This window comes from Spinacia oleracea, chromosome 1 (genome assembly GCF_020520425.1).
Source record: "Spinacia oleracea cultivar Varoflay chromosome 1, BTI_SOV_V1, whole genome shotgun sequence".
In the NCBI taxonomy this organism is placed as follows: domain Eukaryota; kingdom Viridiplantae; phylum Streptophyta; class Magnoliopsida; order Caryophyllales; family Amaranthaceae; genus Spinacia; species Spinacia oleracea.
In genome coordinates this window covers 133,528,728-133,547,369 of record NC_079487.1, presented here as the reverse complement: position 1 = coordinate 133,547,369, position 18,642 = coordinate 133,528,728, and the positions used below count along the sequence as shown (strand labels likewise).

At 35.6% G+C, this 18,642-nt stretch overlaps 2 protein-coding genes across 2 annotated transcripts; one reads left to right on the top strand and one right to left on the bottom strand.

Annotated features, from left to right (window-relative positions):
* Nucleotides 1-311: 311 nt before the first annotated feature.
* LOC110793219 (uncharacterized) lies at nt 312-8,185 on the top strand. Its single transcript, XM_021998077.2, has 4 exons — nt 312-866; nt 6,020-6,172; nt 6,277-6,482; nt 7,788-8,185. Exons 1-4 carry the CDS (start codon nt 414-416, stop codon nt 7,993-7,995), a joined length of 1,020 nt encoding a protein of 339 aa, XP_021853769.2. The 5' UTR covers nt 312-413; the 3' UTR covers nt 7,996-8,185.
* A 506-nt stretch (nt 8,186-8,691) lies between these two features.
* LOC110793213 (uncharacterized) lies at nt 8,692-14,601 on the bottom strand. The gene is made up of 5 exons (XM_021998074.2): nt 14,253-14,601; nt 13,238-13,894; nt 12,778-12,843; nt 10,463-11,314; nt 8,692-9,972 (listed from the first exon to the last, which is right to left on the bottom strand). Exons 1-2 carry the CDS (start codon nt 14,413-14,415, stop codon nt 13,461-13,463), a joined length of 597 nt encoding a protein of 198 aa, XP_021853766.1. The 5' UTR covers nt 14,416-14,601; the 3' UTR covers nt 8,692-9,972; nt 10,463-11,314; nt 12,778-12,843; nt 13,238-13,460.
* Between the last annotated feature and the right edge of the window lie 4,041 nt (nt 14,602-18,642).

Below are 18,642 nucleotides of genomic sequence, written 5' to 3'. Positions count from 1 at the left end.
CTTTAAGTTAAGCTTATGATGTGATGTATGCTATATTTAAAGAGAAATATAGGTCGTAAAAAGATAAAATCCTAAAAACAAATTGAGTTTAAGAGTGTAAATCGCAAAAATTAAAAAACCCGGTCCAAGCCAGTCCAAAATCGGACCGGACCTGAATTTTCCGGTCCGGACCGAATTCTTTCCGGTCCGGTCCTCGGTCCGCGAATTCTGAAAATTCCGGTCTACCGGTCCAACCGGTTCCGGTCCGATTTTGGACCTGTGGACACCCCTAGTCACACCTTCACAAAAATATCTCTAGGACTAGAACCTCTCACACGACACACATCCCTCACTCCTTCACGAATCACGGCTCCACCTTCCTTTTGTTTCTCTCCACCACAAATTTTCTCTCTCCTTAAACTTCTCCGTCAACAATGGCGACGGTGCTCGGAACCCTAGTTTTACCAGTAGACCTAACATTGCCGGCAAAGATAGTCTCCGATCACCGGAAGAAGCTCCGTCTACTACCGTACGATGTCGTGTTGAGCTTAGGTTTGCCGAGGAGAGATAAAGAGTTTCAGCTATGGGGGGAGAATTTGTCACTCGGAAGGTTGAGCTTCTCGAGGAAGTCGAACGCCGTAGAATATTCTAGCGGCGATGAAAACGGAAATGGAAACGGTGAAGAAGAAGGAGGAGGTGATGATGAACCGGTGTTTGATTGGGAGACGGAGATGAGGAAACGAGTGAAGGAAATTGAGGAGATGAGAGAGTTGGAGAAGAAGGCGGAGGAGTTGCAAGGGAGGATTGACGATGAAGGAAGTGATGGCAGTGGTGTTGATGAGACAGAAGAGGAGAAGAAGATGAGAGTTCGGAAAGAGCTCGAAAAGGTTCGTCGTCTTTTTGCCTTTTTTCGCTGTTTTAGATTAATTTGTGATTGATTTGTGGAGTTTATGTGCATTTGTATATCATTCATTTTTTATGTTTGTTGTTTGAGTTTGGATATCAATTGATTGATTGGTAGGGTGCTTGATTAGTTTGCAGATTAATCAACGATTTCCAAAATTTGTGAGTGATGTAGAATAGGGGCATAGGTTTTGAATTAAAATTTTGATTTGATGAATTTGACATGTGTTTTCAAAATTGCGATTCTATTTTACATCAATTGTGATATCCAAAAATATAGAAGCAACAAAATAATGCTCTAAAATCTGCATACTGCTTGCAATTTAGCTAGTCTGTTTCTGTAATGTGCCGTTAAGAATACAAGTTGTGCCTAGTTTGGTTACATTCGGAATCCAGAAGGAACCAAGGGAGCATCATCTGGAAACATTTCATCAACTGGCGCAAAAACGAGTTCAGAGCAGACCTCTACTTCATTCTCATCTATTCCAATGCATATCTAGTTATGTACTACCAAAATAAGCAATTAGTACAATGATTTGAGCAACAAGTGGAGGAAAGAAGTCAATGAACAATAAAACATGAAGTAAGAGTAGTTAAAGGGGGGAGGGAGGTTGTTAAAGAATGAAGCAATATTACAAAAATAGACTAAGGAATTCTTCATAAGTAATCAGGATACAAACAGAACTTTGTTCTAGAGTGGAAAAAAGGGAAGCATCTTGTGCCAATTTACACACTAGAAAATAGCCGTGTCTTCAAAAACCATGCCACAAGATAACCAAAATGAAATTTTTTGAATCATTCAGTGACAAATTGATAAAATTAGATAGGAGAATAAATTTCCGAGCAATTGAACCTCTCAAAGGTTTCAATTACTTTGCCATACCAAGCTTTCGTCGTTCAAACATGAAAGGGTGACGGCAACCTACTTCACTAAAGGCCCAAATTGGCCTTTATCTTTTGCAATTGCAACTGACAGCTTAAAATTTTAAAGGTTTAGCAAAAACAAGGACGTTGAGGATGTCAAATGATAAGAACTTGGGGATTCTTGATACGAAACATGGATAAGGAAGCTGGGATGAAGAAAATACACATTTAAGGTAGCAGAACAGTAGAGTAAGCGGTAAACACCACCAAAATTATAACTTAGGAAGACCTACCAATATGTGAAATCCATTTGTTGTTAGATTTTCTGAAAGATTATATTAGGTTATAATCTAGCTTCTCCGTCTACCTAATGAAAAATCTTTGTGGATGATCGTCTAGGTTTCTCCTTGATATAGTACACGGTAATTCAGCATAGTGTTCTCCCTGATCACGATGAACTGAGAAGAAAAGTTCCAACTCAAAAAAAGCAGCCACGCTTCCAATAATATCCAACTTATGCACTTGTTGACAATTGACACTCAATTAAATGGTAAAATATATCTAAATTCCTTTGGTGCTGGTGTATTAAAGCAGCATGCCAAATGAAGAATTCAAAGCCAAACATGATTTAAAAAAATCAGAACGCAGAATAATAATACAAAATAAAATAGCCATACTTCTTCATTCCCAATTGTGTGCCCAAGAGGAATGATAATTTGACTTCCAGTAATAATACAAAATAAAATAACCATACTTTCTCTCTCTTATCCCACGAGAAAGTCTTGGACTGTACTCGTAATCTCGTAATAAGCAGTGTCCACAAAGACAACAATAAGGCTAAAATGGTAACTTAAATCTCATTTAACGAGTTTGGCTCACCAAAAAAAAAGGCAACCACGTTACTTGTGAGTACTTGATAGACTATAAAATATGAACGTAAATAATTAGCAGAATCTTTTTATTATTAGCAAATATACGTTATTCCATTTGTATAGCTAATTAGTACTAGAATCTATCCTAACATTATGCTAACGGTTACACAAGTCTCTTGTATATATTGACTATCAAATCTCTTGTAGGAAGATTAATTCCTTGGTCTTCTATTGATAATTGATAGTCAATATATACAAGAGATTTGTGTAACCGTTAGCATAATGTTAGGCTAGATTCTAGGACTAATTAGCTATACAAATGAAATAACGTATATTTGCTAATAATAAAAAGATTATGCTAATTATTTACGTTGACATTTCATAGTCTATCAGTACTAAACTATAGGTGCCAAATAACATTATGCTTTTATCAAATTATGTTGTTTGATACCAAATGAAAATACAAACAATTGCAGAAAACATTATTTTGTTGCTACTTATTATAGTCTTAGAAAACCTCGGATAAGAGACCGGTGGGAGTCTTGAGGGGTCTTCCACATTTTTCATGTGGCAAATTAGTGGGCATAGAGCAAATTACCGAAGTTAAAGACCCGTGGCCCGTCGGGTAACTCAAGGGGTCTTTTTTCCCATTTGGCAAACTAGCGGGTCCCATTATAGATTAGAAAGTCGTGATGTTAGAGAAGGGGTCTCTTCCTTTTTCTCCAACACAATCTAGTGGGTCCCAGTGCATATAAGGGACCCGTTATTTTTAATGTGTGATCTCTTCTATTAAACAGACACGTTATATCAACCAAGGGTCTTTTATTAAGGGTCTCCTTGTCCATTTTTGTAGTAGTGGCACTTTGAGAAGGAAAATAACCAACAAAGATGTAGGGAGTAGAGTGGACAATTATTGAAAAGTATAGAGTTAAGGTAGAAAAGGCACCCAAAGCTTCAAAGTTCAATATAGTTGGTTGATATTTTGAATAGTTTTAGTACGTTGATTTGTTTTGGAGAGCAGGAGGCGGTTAATGATGAAGGTAGTGGTGGTAAAGGCTGGAGTCCAATAAGTAGTTGGTAGTTTTGCATGAGAGGCGTACCATTGTATTTGGGTGTATGGATGGCGAGGTTAAATGTGAAATGCCATGGAAGAGAAGAGAAGATTCAAAGGGGTTGCTTGACAAGGGTGCAAAAAAACTAGTTTTTGTAGTTTTTTATGTTTAAGAGGATAAAACCCAAGTACACTTCACAAACATTTAGTATTTGTAATCAACATAAGAAGGAATTTGTGAAGTCCACACGCCAAAGAATGTCAAATCCAAAGGAGCATTATGTTTAGGAGAACATTAAGGAAATACTTCTTGTGACTTGTTATTTGTACAAGACATTTAGATTTGAATTTTAAACTCTAGGAATCTGCAAGGGAAATTAAGAACTTGGAGTCTTGATGCCAATCATGTGCGGACACCTTGATGCCAATGGAAATAGATGGGTGACCGAGATGATGATGCCAATAAGTCAAAATCCTCTATCCCACAATTTGTGTTCTACTTGTGTGCCACTTCTTCCCATAGGTAGAAGAAGCTAAGTGACAAACAAGTGGTACACAAATTGTGGGACAGAGGATTTTGACCCGATGCCGATCATATCTTAATAGTTAACACCTTGATGAGTGGGCGGTGGGACTTTGGGGAAACAGTGTGCCATCAATATGTACCACTTTTAGTCGGTCCTTGGAGGAGAGCGAGTCTCCTAGAATACTCCTTAAAGTGGGAAATGAGAGGTTGGAATTCAATAATTGTATGGTTTTCTTGACAAAATTGTGAAATATAAAGGATATTGCAGGAAATATATGTGGAATATGCAAGACGTTATGTACATGGGGAGGAGTGATAGAGAAGAAACCAGTGTGAGATCTAATGAGTTATGGGCCTTATGGCCATATGCGAAGTTTCTTAGCTCCTCAATATAGATGGCCGTGTCCCGTGTTTGATGATGGCATTGATCACTGGATTTTAGGTGTCATGATTCAGGCATTTGAGCATGTTGTCGTCTTGTCGATGATGTCTTCATAATCCATGAAAATTTCCATGAGGATAAGTTAATCTGGTCTATAGGTCTCTGGCCTTTTTTTTGAATACTTTGGTCTTAGGAATTGGCATATGGTGTGTCATGTTCTTGCCAGACATTACTTATGCCTTTTTTAAGTCACAATAATTGTAAAAGAAGAGATCGAATTAGTTGTTTAACCTGTAGTTATGCTTTGGCAATAACGTGGAGACATCATACTCGCTTTGTTTCTCCAATACCTAGTTTCTTTCCCAATTGTTCTGATGTTGCTGTCTAATAAGTTCATTCATATGAACGACATTTAATTATCGCCTCACTATTTTTTCTCTGTATTGCACAAAATGTACACTTTCTGAAAAATATTAAAAATGTTTTTTCCGAGAATGCTTGTTACGGGTTCAAACTGGTCAAGTTAACTCGATTGATAGTTAAGACTTGCGCTTCTGCCTGTGGACATCCTCAAACCTTTATTGAGATCCGTAATAGTTAAGTGATTTCAGTTAAGTGAAGGATTGGAGGCTTGAAGCATGAAAATGACAACTAGAACTTGCTTGTCTAGCCAGGCACATTAATGATAGGCAAATTTGTCAAAAAGGACCTTTTATAACTCAAATTTTGCGAGAAAGGACCTTATATAATTTTTTTTGTGAAAACACACCTTAAAGTAATTTTTTTTGCGAGAAAGGACCTAAGGGAAGTTTCCAGCATTAACTGAGCTTTTCCGACCATTGACTTGCACGTGAGCAGCACGCGTGGCTTACGTTGGCTAAAGACATTGATTTTCCCGAGTCTTGAATTTTCAAACTTGATTTTGTTTCGATTTTTTTTTTCAACTTTAGGTTTTAAAGCTTAGAATTTTGGAGGAAAATTGGGTATGATTATCAAATTAAAGTCACACGTGCTTCTCACGTGCAAGTCAATGGCCGAAAAAGCTCAGTCAATGCCGAAAATTTACTTTTGGTTGTCTTTCGCAAAAAAAAAATTACATTAAGGTGTGATTTCACAAAAAAAATTTATATAAGGTCCTTTCTCGCAAAAAAGTTTACATTAAGGTGTTATTTCACAAAAAAAATTATATAATGTCCTTTCTCGCAAAATTTGGATTATAAAAGATCCTTTTTAACAAATTTGCCTTAATGATAACTAGATTTATCTTCTAAAGCTGTATTTTAATGCAACGAGTATGCGATTTTTGTGTGTCTAATTAAGGCATGGAAGTTACAGAATTGATGGATTTGGTTTTGGCTCATTGTTTTCCTCTTTATGCTTGCGATTTTGATTTTTTGATGTTGCTTATACTATCTATTCTTCTCTTTTTTGTCATACGAAAGGTGGCAAAGGAGCAAGCTGAAAGGAGAGCAACGGCTCAATTGATGTTTGAACTGGGTCAGAAGGCTTATGGTAGGGGCATGTATAAACGATCTATTGAATTTTTTGAAGCTGCACTGACAATCATTCCCAGACCTACGCTTTTTGGTGGCGAGGTTGGTTGGGCTGCTAGCAAATGATAAACGATGGTTGTTCTCTTGTTATAGTGGGTGGAGGTAATTGTGGTTTGCCTAACATAGTTCTCTTCTATGGTCCGCAGATACAAATATGGCTTGCTATGGCATATGAGGCGAACAGCCGTCATGCTGATTGCATTGCTCTGTATAAGAAATTAGAAAAAGGCCATCCCAGTGTCAGCATCCGCCGACAAGCTGCAGAACTTCGTTACATCTTGGAGGCACCAAAAATAAAGATAACACAGGAAGAGATGGTAACGATTCCATTAATTGGTAATAGCTATGACAGGTGATTCTCAGGTCTTAACATCTCCGCTTCATCAAACTATGATTAGATAATTACCATAACTTGTTTAAGACTAATCTGAAGCTAGCAACACAGATAAATGCAAGAGAATAGTACACAAGGTATTTAATGTGGGAAGTTCTTCTGTTATGTTACAAAACTATAGTATCAATAGCAAAGAAAACTACATCAATATTGGCGAACACTAACATCTTTTTCTCTTGTAGTTAGGGAGGAAAATTACCAAAAAACTCATCTTTGACTAGCACTATAAAACAATTATGGCAACGATGTTGCATACCCCTAGAGGCGACACACTCCTTGACACAAACTTGATTATAATGAGGCTTTTGGGGAGGATATAGACCTTAAGGCTTAGATAGACCATAACAAAGCTAGTTCAACCTGCATGAAATATTACAGTACCTGTTCTTTGGACTACACAAACCACTTGAGACCTTAAGGAGAAATCTAGTGCATAAGTTGTCAAAGTTGCATATCAGAAGACTCTTCTCCTTGACAAGAGACAGGATCAAGAGATAATTCTCACTATTTCACTCTTGGAACAAAGACAGCACTTTTGGGTTAAAGTTATTTGATGTTTCCTTCCTGCATTTGTAGAGGTCATCAATTAGGAAAGCAGTACTCTGTACTTCCCCCTGTGGTAGAGACTAGAGAGAGTGATGAACCCCCCCTTTCCCCCTGTGGTAGAGACTAGAGAGAGCCTGCGAGAACCTCCGTTAAAAAGAGGTATGCTAACACTATTTTGCATAGGAAATTGTTGAGAACTAAACAGATGGAGGAAGTAGAATATCTTCTTCTTCCCCTTAATGGTAGTCTTTGTTGCAATCTGGTCATATTTTGTGGTTATTTGTATAAATGTATTAATTGGGTGTTTAATTGGTGGCATAATTTAATTCTGGATCCTATGGGAGGAGGGGTTTGTTGGAAGGAAGTCATTTAAGCTGGTTCTGATTCACATGCGTAACTCTGTCAATTCATGTATGGAGTTTGCTTTTTACTATGTGATCAGCACCGAATTTATGGAGCATACAAAAGTTGACAGTGAGCTTAAATAGTTACATATAATCTGTTGAATGAGCTTACTTTGTTACACATAATCTGTAACGTAGGAGACTGGGAATTTGGATCAGCACCTTTTGTTGTTTTTCTTAGATCTTGGAATGTAATGGATCTAACCAGAAGAAGATTATGCAACTCTCTTGGGAGTACTAGTTTATTTATTAATCTATGATTCTTTCTGCATATTGGCGCTTGAAACCCTGGTAATTCCGTTTTCTCTTGTAGCTATGCATCGTCGTGGACTGATAAAAGCAAGGACAGTGAACAAGTCATTGGTTCTTCTACAACGAATGCATTTCCATCATCCAGAGACTATGCCGGGGACCTACTCAAGTGGAAACCTCCTGTTGGCTTGGAGAACAATCGTATTTTTTGGGCTGCAGTAACATTATCGTTCGGTTTAGTTGGAGCTGCACTCTTTCTTCAGAGATGATGAACCATACATCTTTACTTATCTCTCTATATATATGTAGAATCTTTCCAATTCTTGATTACAACAAAGTTATACTGCTTCAAATATGTAAATATATATGTGCAGTGTTTATATGAATTGTATAATGTTAGGTATAGTCAGCTTTGTATTCTTTATGTAATTTGGGTTAATATCAGATCATTCTTCTTAATCTTCTTCTAGTTCTTGTTCATACAGAATACATCACTTGAAATTTCTGTCTGGTTTCATGGCTCATTCTGGTAGATGTTAATGCTGCTTGGGAACATTCATAATGCTACAGCCTACGGCTTTGGATATGGTCACTCTAGGCTTTTGGCTATGCTTGCAGGCTTCATCTTTCTCTTCCCATTTGTTTGGGGTGCGCCTGGAATTGCATCAATTTCACTTGCTATAGATAAACTACATGACAAAAATTTGGGTAAAATATGACGACTTGAGTATTGTTGGTTTTTTTTTTCTTTATTTTTTTGGTTTCTTCACTTTTCCACAGAACTGTAATATGCAAAGTTACGAGAAATTTCATAACAATCTCCTTGATTGGCATATCAAGTGGCATTCTCGTAATTATAATGAAAAAATATACAATCTAAAAATTGCAATGTACAATATATTTGAGATTTTAAAAAATTAAATATAAAATGAAAATAATTTTAATATAAAAAGAGAAATAGACAATTGAGCCTATCAGAATATTAATCCCTTTGTGCTTTATTTTCTTTTTTTTGGGAAATTGTCACTTCATTACTTAAACTTCGGGGTTTTGGTTAGTCACATTGTTTCCCCTCACAGTAGGAGGATTAGTTACATCAACAGTACTAGAATTACTATTACAATCTTGTTTGCCTTTCAAAATAATTCCATACAAAATATAGGAGAGACCAAAATGATATCTAATGGTTGATCTGCATCTTCTTCCTTGTTTCTTTATCCAGAGCATCAGCTAAGGTGTTTACCTCCCTCCCATCAAAGATAAAGAGTGGTCCCTTTCAGTTGGTTCATCAAATCCCTGCATCCGATCAGTAATGTTGTTGGACATATGTACTAAGCTCATTTTTGTCATTTACATTTAACTCTGCTATAGCTTGCTTCCAGTCTGTGGCTAGAAGGCGGAGGGGATGCATATTAATCCCGGACTAGTATCCCTTCGAAGCCTCTTCATACTAATTATGTATTGTAGAGGGTCTCCCAAATATGGTATTCCGTATTTCACTACTAGCCTTTTGTCGAGCACCATCAATCTCGGGTCATCCAAAGTATATATGATCTTAATTTTTGTAACTCACCAACCTTCAACTACGATCGTAGTGTTCGCTTCAAACCCACAATCATTCGTTGTGCAGGTACACTTTAACCAATAACAAAGCATGGTGCTTAAGCTTCTCATATCAGCTTTACTTTTTGTCCATAACTAAAGAACAGCCAAAACCCTTGAGGTAAGCAAACAGTGGATTAAACAATAATAATTGGAGGGAACAGCCAAGTTAACCTCATACATATTGCTCCTTTTCCACATTATCTCTAGGAAGATAATGTTGATGATGTAATATTGATCCATCTCGATCTTGATCCGTCTTTTTCATCAACCTTTGAATGGATGGCAGAAAACCGATAAGGCAACAACCCCAAATAGCACAATATGTGGATTACAAAAATTCTGGATTGGTAGTTCGGTAGGCAATAGGTGAAATGATATGACACTTCTCCATTTTCTCATCACACTACTAAACTCTTACCGTGGTCTCTCTGGTTTTATTCTTTCTAATACCCTCCTGCACCACATATGTTGTCACATTCTCATTCGGGCTGAAAATAAACTTACATACAGCAGGTCGCTGTGGTCTTGTTGAGGCTGATACCATATATATGGTCCTTCAGACTTTGGAGCGATTGAGATGCATGTTAAAATTATGAATGGTGTTGGAGCAACCACATCTGCCTTTTCTTCCTCCCAGCAGCCTAGCATAACAGAAGCCATTCAATTAGATACATTACAACTCTGTATCGCAAACAAAAGCATTGTAATCATGAGCAAACATCCATAGAAAACAAAAAAAATATACGAAGTATGTAAACTATCGCAATTCAAGTGAAAAAAGAAAATCAACCGTCCAACTGTCCAAGGCTGCAAAAACAAATACAGCTACGTCTCACAATAGATACACTTACATGCATACATCAGATTATAATGTTCAGAACTCATCAGTACAAGGTATATAATCCCAGCCAGAAAAGGTTGATGCAACAATCATAAAACATGCTACGGCTTAATCTTAGTAAAGAACTTAACTAATGCAAAAATGAGACTCATTTAACAAAACAGCTAAGATGGGAGTATATAATCACAATAATCAGCACCTAAAGTCATGTATGTATAGTCCTAAAAATGCCTTCATTCCAAAATAAATAGAGATGCAACAAAAAGAAGCACAAATTATGATGTTATTACCATTTTGCAACCTTTTGTTGACCTTTCAGCAGACAAAGAACTCATATTTTGCAGAAGGATATGTTGGAGAAATCTTTCTCTTACGTGTTTCGAACAACCATATCCATCAAATTCATAGGGGAAATACGGAACATTCTGGCCCTCTGCACATATGCATACCAACCTAGAAAGTGAACTACTTCAATTTACTATGTACTTCCCAGATTATAACCGAGACCAGAAGCCTATTTCGCAGCAACACCATTGGGAGATCAATCCATGATATTGCTTGGCACTTGGCAGCCTCACTTTGATGGCAACAGCACAAGTTGATCAGCTAACAAACTGCCCAGAAAAGGAAAAGACATCCAAACGTCTTGTGTGAGCTGAGAAAAATACCAATCAGGGTGGGGCAATCACCAAAGAACACCTCAAATGCCCCCTTTATCACTAAATAACACCTCATATATGTTTCCTTTTTCCACGTTATCTTAGGAGGATAATGCTAATGATGTACAGGATTACCATCAATTTTTTTTCCAATTTCCAGCCTCTTGTTTCGAGCATTGCACAATAAATTGCTCCTGACATCATCTCCTTTAACAGGGGGTGCCAAAAATAAGAACATTATTCAAAATTCCAAATCAACAAAAACTGCTGAAAGCCACTCCGCGTCAATTTTATTATTCTGTACCAGCTGTAAACGGGCCATTGAGCATTTCTCCCCTTCTCAATGAAAAATTGAAAACACCAATTGATGGGGTCACTTTGACATGGAACCCATGAGGTCCCCGGCGAATTCAAGATTTGGAGCCAATAATACATGCTAAGATATGCATGGCATTTGAGCAACCACCTCCTTCCTCCCACTATCTGGTAAAAACAGAAACAACTCATTTAGATGGTTATCACAAACAAAAGTATCTTAATAACGAGCATTTAAACATAAAAGGAAAAAAAGATTAAAATATCACTATCATCTGTTTTATGCCCGAGTAAATTATGAACGCTAAAATACCTCACGTACAAATGACATCAAAACCACATCACATAAAACTTCAATTAACTCGGAATTTATGCCCACAAGTCACAAGCACTGAAGAAAAGTATTATACAGCTTATAAAGCCATTATATATGTAGTACATGGGAATATAGGATGGATAGACTTTGACACATGATCTATCTCAGGTTCTGTATTGTTTTCTGTTTGACAGTACGTTTCTCTGTAATTCAACAAACAAGACTTCGCATGTGTACTTATATAAGCATTAATCAATATATGTAATGGGACTGGCCATCCAGAAAAACAAACATATGTAAGAATGTATGAACCATGCGAATCAGCACACTTGGACTTTCAACATTACTCACCAGAGAAGCAAAATGTTAGTGCCTTCACACTTACTTTGCTAACCAAAATTAGCATGCATAATGATTTGACTTGATGAGGTAGATTTACTGACAACAACTTCACCTCTAAACCTAAAACTCAAAGCCACGACCGAAAAAATATTTGGCACATCAACAATCAGAAGAAAGCACCACAGATGCTTAGTTCAAATGTGGACATGGGAACTGGGAAGTACCATGTCAAGAGACTTGAAGATGTATGATCGACTTTTGCTAATCTCTGACATTGAATTACTCAGAACACATACTTAGAACCTTGATCACAATGTACTACGTACTTAGAACCTTGATCACATTGAATTATTCAGCAGTATACTGCGTAATATTAACTCTGTATAGCCCTATAGATTTCGCTTGCATTTCAAAGATTGTATTCTATGCTGGGAGGACTAAAGAGCCAAGTGATTAGGGAAAGTGACCAGTACAAGCTCATCAAAATATGTGTTTAATTAGAATTTTCGGAGCTAGACTACCATATACAAGCTCATTAGCCACTGAAAATGGAGCTCAACTCACCCACTTGCATATTAGCTCAAGGAGATCGATCAATCTACATTTCGACAGTCTATAACAATCACCAATCAGAAAAGGCAGTTCACATAATCTCATATAGTTCGAAAACCATAATATAATCGAGAAAGATGGCCACAACTTCCCCTTCTCACTACAAGTAAGTACTAAGTAGTGACACAATCATGGTATCATAGAAAGTAGTTCAAAAAATTACACACACTATCTTGTTAGCTCAAGGAGATCAAGCTCCATTTTGATAATGTATGTACCCCCGATAAAATAGGCTAATGTTACACCAGAAAAATGAACTGAATTGAACATGTAATAATTTGCACATTCCAGAAAAATAGGCTAATCACATGAAAATTTGCAGAAACTAAACAGAAAAAAAAAGGTCTCCAGAGATACTCACAACATGTACAAACCAAATCATGTTTTACATCACATACACAAGAATCCCTCTTGTTCTCCATCAATCCTGCAATTAACAGAAACATTAGAATTTGCATAATAAGATCAAACAACAACAAAAAAAATACACATTCCCCCAAATAATAATTTGCTAACTATACCCCAAAATTTTTATCATCATTTATTCATAATTCAATAAAAAATTATGATTAAAAAATGAAAACAAAATAACGATATAAATTAAATTGAAACAAATAATGGCTAAATACGCGGATTTTACTAAGGTTACGTGTAGAAGAGTGGAAGCAACATGCTGATACGTGGCCAAATTCAGCTAACTAATCTCAGAGGATAACGGCACACAACAATACGACAAGTAACAGCACAGAAAACGACAATGAATAACAATATTCCTACGAAATTTCGAAAAATACAAAAAAAAAAAAAAAAAATTTACTCACCAATTTGTTCATAGAGAATTTGATTCAATAATCCAAACTTCTCAAGAAAATTCTCATTATCATCATCATCATCAAAATATTTCACTTTTTTTCCTTATACATTTATACTGCATCATATACTCTTTTTTTTAATGAAATATTCTCAAAAAGAAATTAATAACTTGTACTCCTACAACTTTGTTTTCTTCCTTGTTCAAGGATCCGATCAACTTGGAATTTATTGTTATTGCCAGTGATTGCCGTTGTGAATGAGGTAAATATGGCCGGAATTATGACTGCAATGTTGACAATTTCTGCTAGCGGATTTCGCATAGCAGACTGGATACGCCACCACTGGTGCCACAACTCTCGGCGAATATCCAGAGGCGGAGAATGAAGACGACGGCGACAACGATTTCGGCGAAAGTGATTTCAGCGATGCCGGAGGTGAAATACTAGCTGTCGTTGTAGCGGTCGTCATCTTTGACGATCGAATCGGCAAAAGGAATGCTCTAACTTTCATCGACGATGTCGAAGCAAGACGATCGTATTCTTCGAATAAATTAGCGAGATCTTCGTCAGATTTTATGGAAACCAGAGCATCTAGATCTTCGGATGGTAGTTGACACCTTAAATACACTGACTCACCGCACAATTCTCCCATTTTCAACATCAATTCTGTAATCATTAACAATATCTGTCAACAATTGGACTAACAAATCACACTTATAATTCTTAATCAAATAATCTGTCAACAAATCATGATTTAATAATGAATAAATTGCAATTTCTCTATCAAACTCATAAATGACACTTAAATCAGTGAACTATTTGCAATTTCTCTGTTGGATAATTCACACTTACTAACTTGAAATTCTATAATCACACAAAATTGAATACGTGAACATGCAATTTCTCAATCAAATTCACACAAAAACTAGGGTTTACAACCAATTACTTCAAAATTCTTCATCCGAAATCAATGAACTCGAATTTATTAAATCAAATTATACAAATGAAGGGAGATAGAACTGACCAGAGAAGGAGATAGAAGGAATAACAGCGAGGACGCGAGTATGGCCGCCATGGTAACGGAGCTTGCCGTCCGGATGACGGGGGACAATTTTACCGCCATAACTGCATAGGAATTTGATGGTGGATTTAGGTGAAAGAGGAGGTTCGAGTGACGATCTTGCCATATTGACTGAAGTTTACCGTTAACTACTGAAGTTTACCGTTAACTAGTTTACAATTGTTGTTGGAGAGGAGAGAGAAAGAGGAGGCAGTAAGAAAGGAGGGAGAAGAAGGGGGAAAATGGAGGGAGAACTGAGAAGTTGTTGTGTTTCTCAAGCCTAAAAGAAGGCAGAATGGAGGCGTTATTTATAGGGTTAAGAAATTGTGATTTAGGGAAGAGAAAGAAAAGGGTTAAAGGTAGAAACTAGAAAGACCAAAATGACGTAGGTTGGTTACTCACTCAGATTTTGATTCACACTAGGCCGACTAGGGTAGTGATAAACTGAAAAGGATGGCCCATAACGTGGGGCCCACTGGACCAGGTTCATGAGCTCAGCGCCCCCTTTTAATCCTTTTATCTCTTAAAATATTTTCATACGCCAATTTCCCAAAAAAAAACAAAAAATCCATAGTTACTTGAATATAAAGTGTTGTGTTATAACAGAAGCAATAAAGATTATAAATAATGTTAAGAAAGTTTTATTAATTGTGAGGAGTATAGATTACATAATATAACTAGATTATGATCTAGAGAGTTTATATAGTAATCTCTAGACAGATACGAAAAAATTAAGAAAATAGGCCTAAAACAGATAATCTAAGTGTACAATAATATATACCGGCTTGATCGATTCAAGGCATATACTAACAGGTTGCGGTATCCGTATCACTCTTTATAATTGTAGCTTTGTACTCTGGTCTAGTATGACATGATTTTTCTAGTTTGGTCTGATCTATTCCTTCCTAATTTTTGAATTTTTTGATTTGGTTTGATATGTTCTGAATGTTTTATATAACCCTCTTTATTTCTATAGTTACATGATATGGTATTGTATAATCTGAATTTTTCTTCTGGTCTGGTGTCATCTATTATTTTTAACAAAAATAAATAACAAATAATACTTCGTAAGTAATAAGAATAAGGGGAACATAACAATAAGTATCACTCAATTTAGTTAACAAGATTAACTCAAATTCTTAACATAATCACTTAATTGATTCCTCACCCACATAGCCACATAACCCCACCAATGCCACTAAGATCTGTCACCTGATCTAGTTTGTCACAAACCAATCATAACCACTAATTAACAAGTCCTACACTAATCTATTCGTGCAACTCACAATGTATTTGGCCAATTAAGTTACGTGTAGAAGCTAGGCAAGGAGCCATCCTATGGAGTACTAACTACTAAGGCTCCGTCATATCACTTATTTTGACTAAACTTATATTATTTGAATTTAACCGAATTTATTTTATTTGAAAATAATTTACTTTGTCTGAAATAAACTTATTTGTAAGTGAAAATGTCTGAAAAAAACATATTTTTGCTGAACTTATATTATCTGAACTTAACTGAATTTATCTAAATTTATTTTGTCTGAAATAAGTCAAAATAGGCCGAACAAAACAGAACCTAAAGATAAAAATAGATCCGGCCTGTCCAAAGAAGGAATATACTGGGATATTAGTTAGGCTTGACTCTGTCCGAGTCTACCTCAAAAACAGTTTGGCGATCACCACAATATCAACACACAATACAAAATACAATAGCCAAGGCAATTTATGTCAACATAAACAAGATAGAGAGGTGGGCGAAAAAGCGGCTCCATTTTCGCACATATAAAAACCAAAATTAATTTCCGTTTCTTTGAGATTCTGAATTTTGAGTAAAACTAGACACCCCTAATTATTCTCATCAATCATTTGTTTATCTTCCTTGGAAACATTTCTTCTCAATTCTTCATTTCATTATTTTTTTTTTCTCTTCCTTTAGATCTTCATATAATAGACATGTGACTAGGGGTGAGTAAAAATAAAAAAGTCAAAGTACTTTAAATCGGAATTGGAATCGAAACCTGAAAGAAACCTGTGATTCTAGAACCAAAATTTGTTGTTCAAGTTCCGATTTCGGGTAATAAAATTGGGAACCTGTTGTAACAGGTTCTGATTCTCAAATTTTGAAACGGGTACCCTGTGGTTACCATGTAAACACCAATTCTGATTTAGAGTATTCAAAATCAGGAACAAGGACCATATAAAAATGATGCATATGCTCAAAATATAAAACTACCCAAGCTAATTTTTGAGAAACAGAATATAGAATTACAATGTAAGCCCAAACTATAAAACAATCAAGCACATACCATAAATTAGTTATTCAAAATAAATTAGCAATAATTTATTAAAAACGGAAAAATTAACAGAATCCGTTAACAGGTGGTAACTTTAAAGGTTTGTGATTTTATAAGGTGGTAATTTTAAATTAAAATTTTATAAGATGACAAATTTGAAAAAGTTGACTTTATAAGTTGGTAATTTTGAAAAAAAAATCAAAAACCTGTTAACTTTTACAACATGTTCTAATTTCTCAGTTACTGAAATTTCGACAGGGGCACCCAATTACACCACTTTTGCTACAAAAATATGAGAGTGACGAGGGCAAGAAAGACATTCAGTCTTGGTGACTGATTTCTTTACTTTAATGTTGCTCATTGCATTTAAGTTGTATAATCAACCGTAATAGATATGCATGGAATGCTGATTAGTTGAAGAAAAAATCGAGAGTAAAACTTTTCAATATGATATTTTTCTAAAATAAAAATCCACGATTGAGTAGCTCGAGCTTTTTGAAAACTTAAAATTAGAAAAGAGAGGCTAAAGAAATTGAGAGGTCCATGGTAAACACTACCTTTAGTACACACTATCTTTATTTGAATCTCAAGCTTTCATCTTCATGAATCTTGAAATCCGTATTCTTTACTTGCAAAATCTTCTCCTTAATCCTTTCTAACTATACATCTCCGACTTGTAATTTCGGGCGGACCGGGCTCGTCTTGATAAGGTCTAAGCTATGCTCCCTTATTTTAGAAAATATTTTTCTTCCATATTTTTCTTCCCTTTTTGAATAATAATTTTTCTTTTAAAGAAAATACATTTAATTAAATCATTAAATGTATTTTTAAACTACAATAACTTCAAATTTGTAGAAGCGAGTTATAAATATATTAAAAACATATTTACAAAATAATAAAAATACGGGATATTACTGTTTCTATGATTTGGGTTTGGCATGGCTCGATGGACATTAATTTCATTGTATTAGTTTTTTATTATTATTATTATGGTGGATTTCCCCTATCTAAATACTTAATTACAAGAGACTTAAACAAAATTCACAGAATAATGCTCTTCTAACTAATTAATATGTATTTTACTAACTATATTATGTAAACCTGCTAGCTATATTACAATTACCCACTTGAAAATACAAGTCATGTTTAACGATTTGACAATAGTAATTTCCCTTAATTGATACAAATAATAAATTTCAAAATGAGCAACAAGCCTTTAAAGAAATCGAAGAAATGATGCGCATTATTCTGTTCGAAGTGCCCAACAACGTTCTCGAAGACGGTGAGAATAACTAAGAGACTTTTTTTCTGCAACAACTAAACCATACTTCTCCGACTTTTAATACTCGCAACGTTTGTTTTTTTACGCTATTCACATATTCTACTTTGACTATTATTAATTATTTATAAGTAAGATAAAATATAGTCATGTAAGATCTGTATAACCTTAAACTATACAGCAAAAAACTGGGACCTACAACCACCAGAGAATGATTACTCCTCCAAAATGGTACACGATACTCTCATATGTCTACTATATAGCAAAATGTTTTGCATTTGTATGACCTTAAACTATACAACAAAAAACTGGGACACTACAACCACCAGAGAATGATCACTACTCCGCCACCTTCTTCTCCGCTGCCTTCTTAATCTTCTTCTTACTCTCATCCTTCTCAGCCTTCTTCTCAGCCTTCTTCTCAGAATTTTTCAACATCTCCAGATTATTCTCCAAAATCAACTTCTCCAAATTCAAATTCTCCAAAATCTCCTTCTTCAAAATCTTAGCCTTCTCCAAAATCTCCTTCTCCAAAGTCTCATCATTCTTCTCCAAAATCTCCTTCTCCAAAATCTCAGCTTTTCAGCCTTCTCCAAAATCTCCAAATTATTCTCCAAAATCTCTATATTCTCCAAAATCAATTTCTCCAAATTCAACTTCTCCAAAATCTCCTATCCAAAATCATCTTCTCCAAAATCATCACCAGATAGTTCACCACCGTCCGGTAGAAATTTTTCTCTCTCTGCAACTTATGGCGAAGCCATCTTGGGTCAGAGAT

What these genes read in the sequence shown, in the direction of transcription:
- LOC110793219 (XM_021998077.2), top strand. Translation starts at nt 414, where the DNA reads ATGGCGACGGTGCTCGGAACCCTAGTTTTACCAGTAGACCTAACATTG. An exon ending in TTCGGAAAGAGCTCGAAAAG is followed by an intron (nt 867 to 6,019) that starts GTTCGTCGTCTT and finishes GTCATACGAAAG; the next exon opens with GTGGCAAAGGAGCAAGCTGA. An exon ending in CTACGCTTTTTGGTGGCGAG is followed by an intron (nt 6,173 to 6,276) that starts GTTGGTTGGGCT and finishes TATGGTCCGCAG; the next exon opens with ATACAAATATGGCTTGCTAT.
- LOC110793213 (XM_021998074.2), bottom strand. Translation starts at nt 14,415, where the DNA reads ATGGCAAGATCGTCACTCGAACCTCCTCTTTCACCTAAATCCACCATC. An exon ending in TCCTTCTATCTCCTTCTCTG is followed by an intron (nt 13,895 to 14,252) that starts GTCAGTTCTATC and finishes TAATGATTACAG; the next exon opens with AATTGATGTTGAAAATGGGA.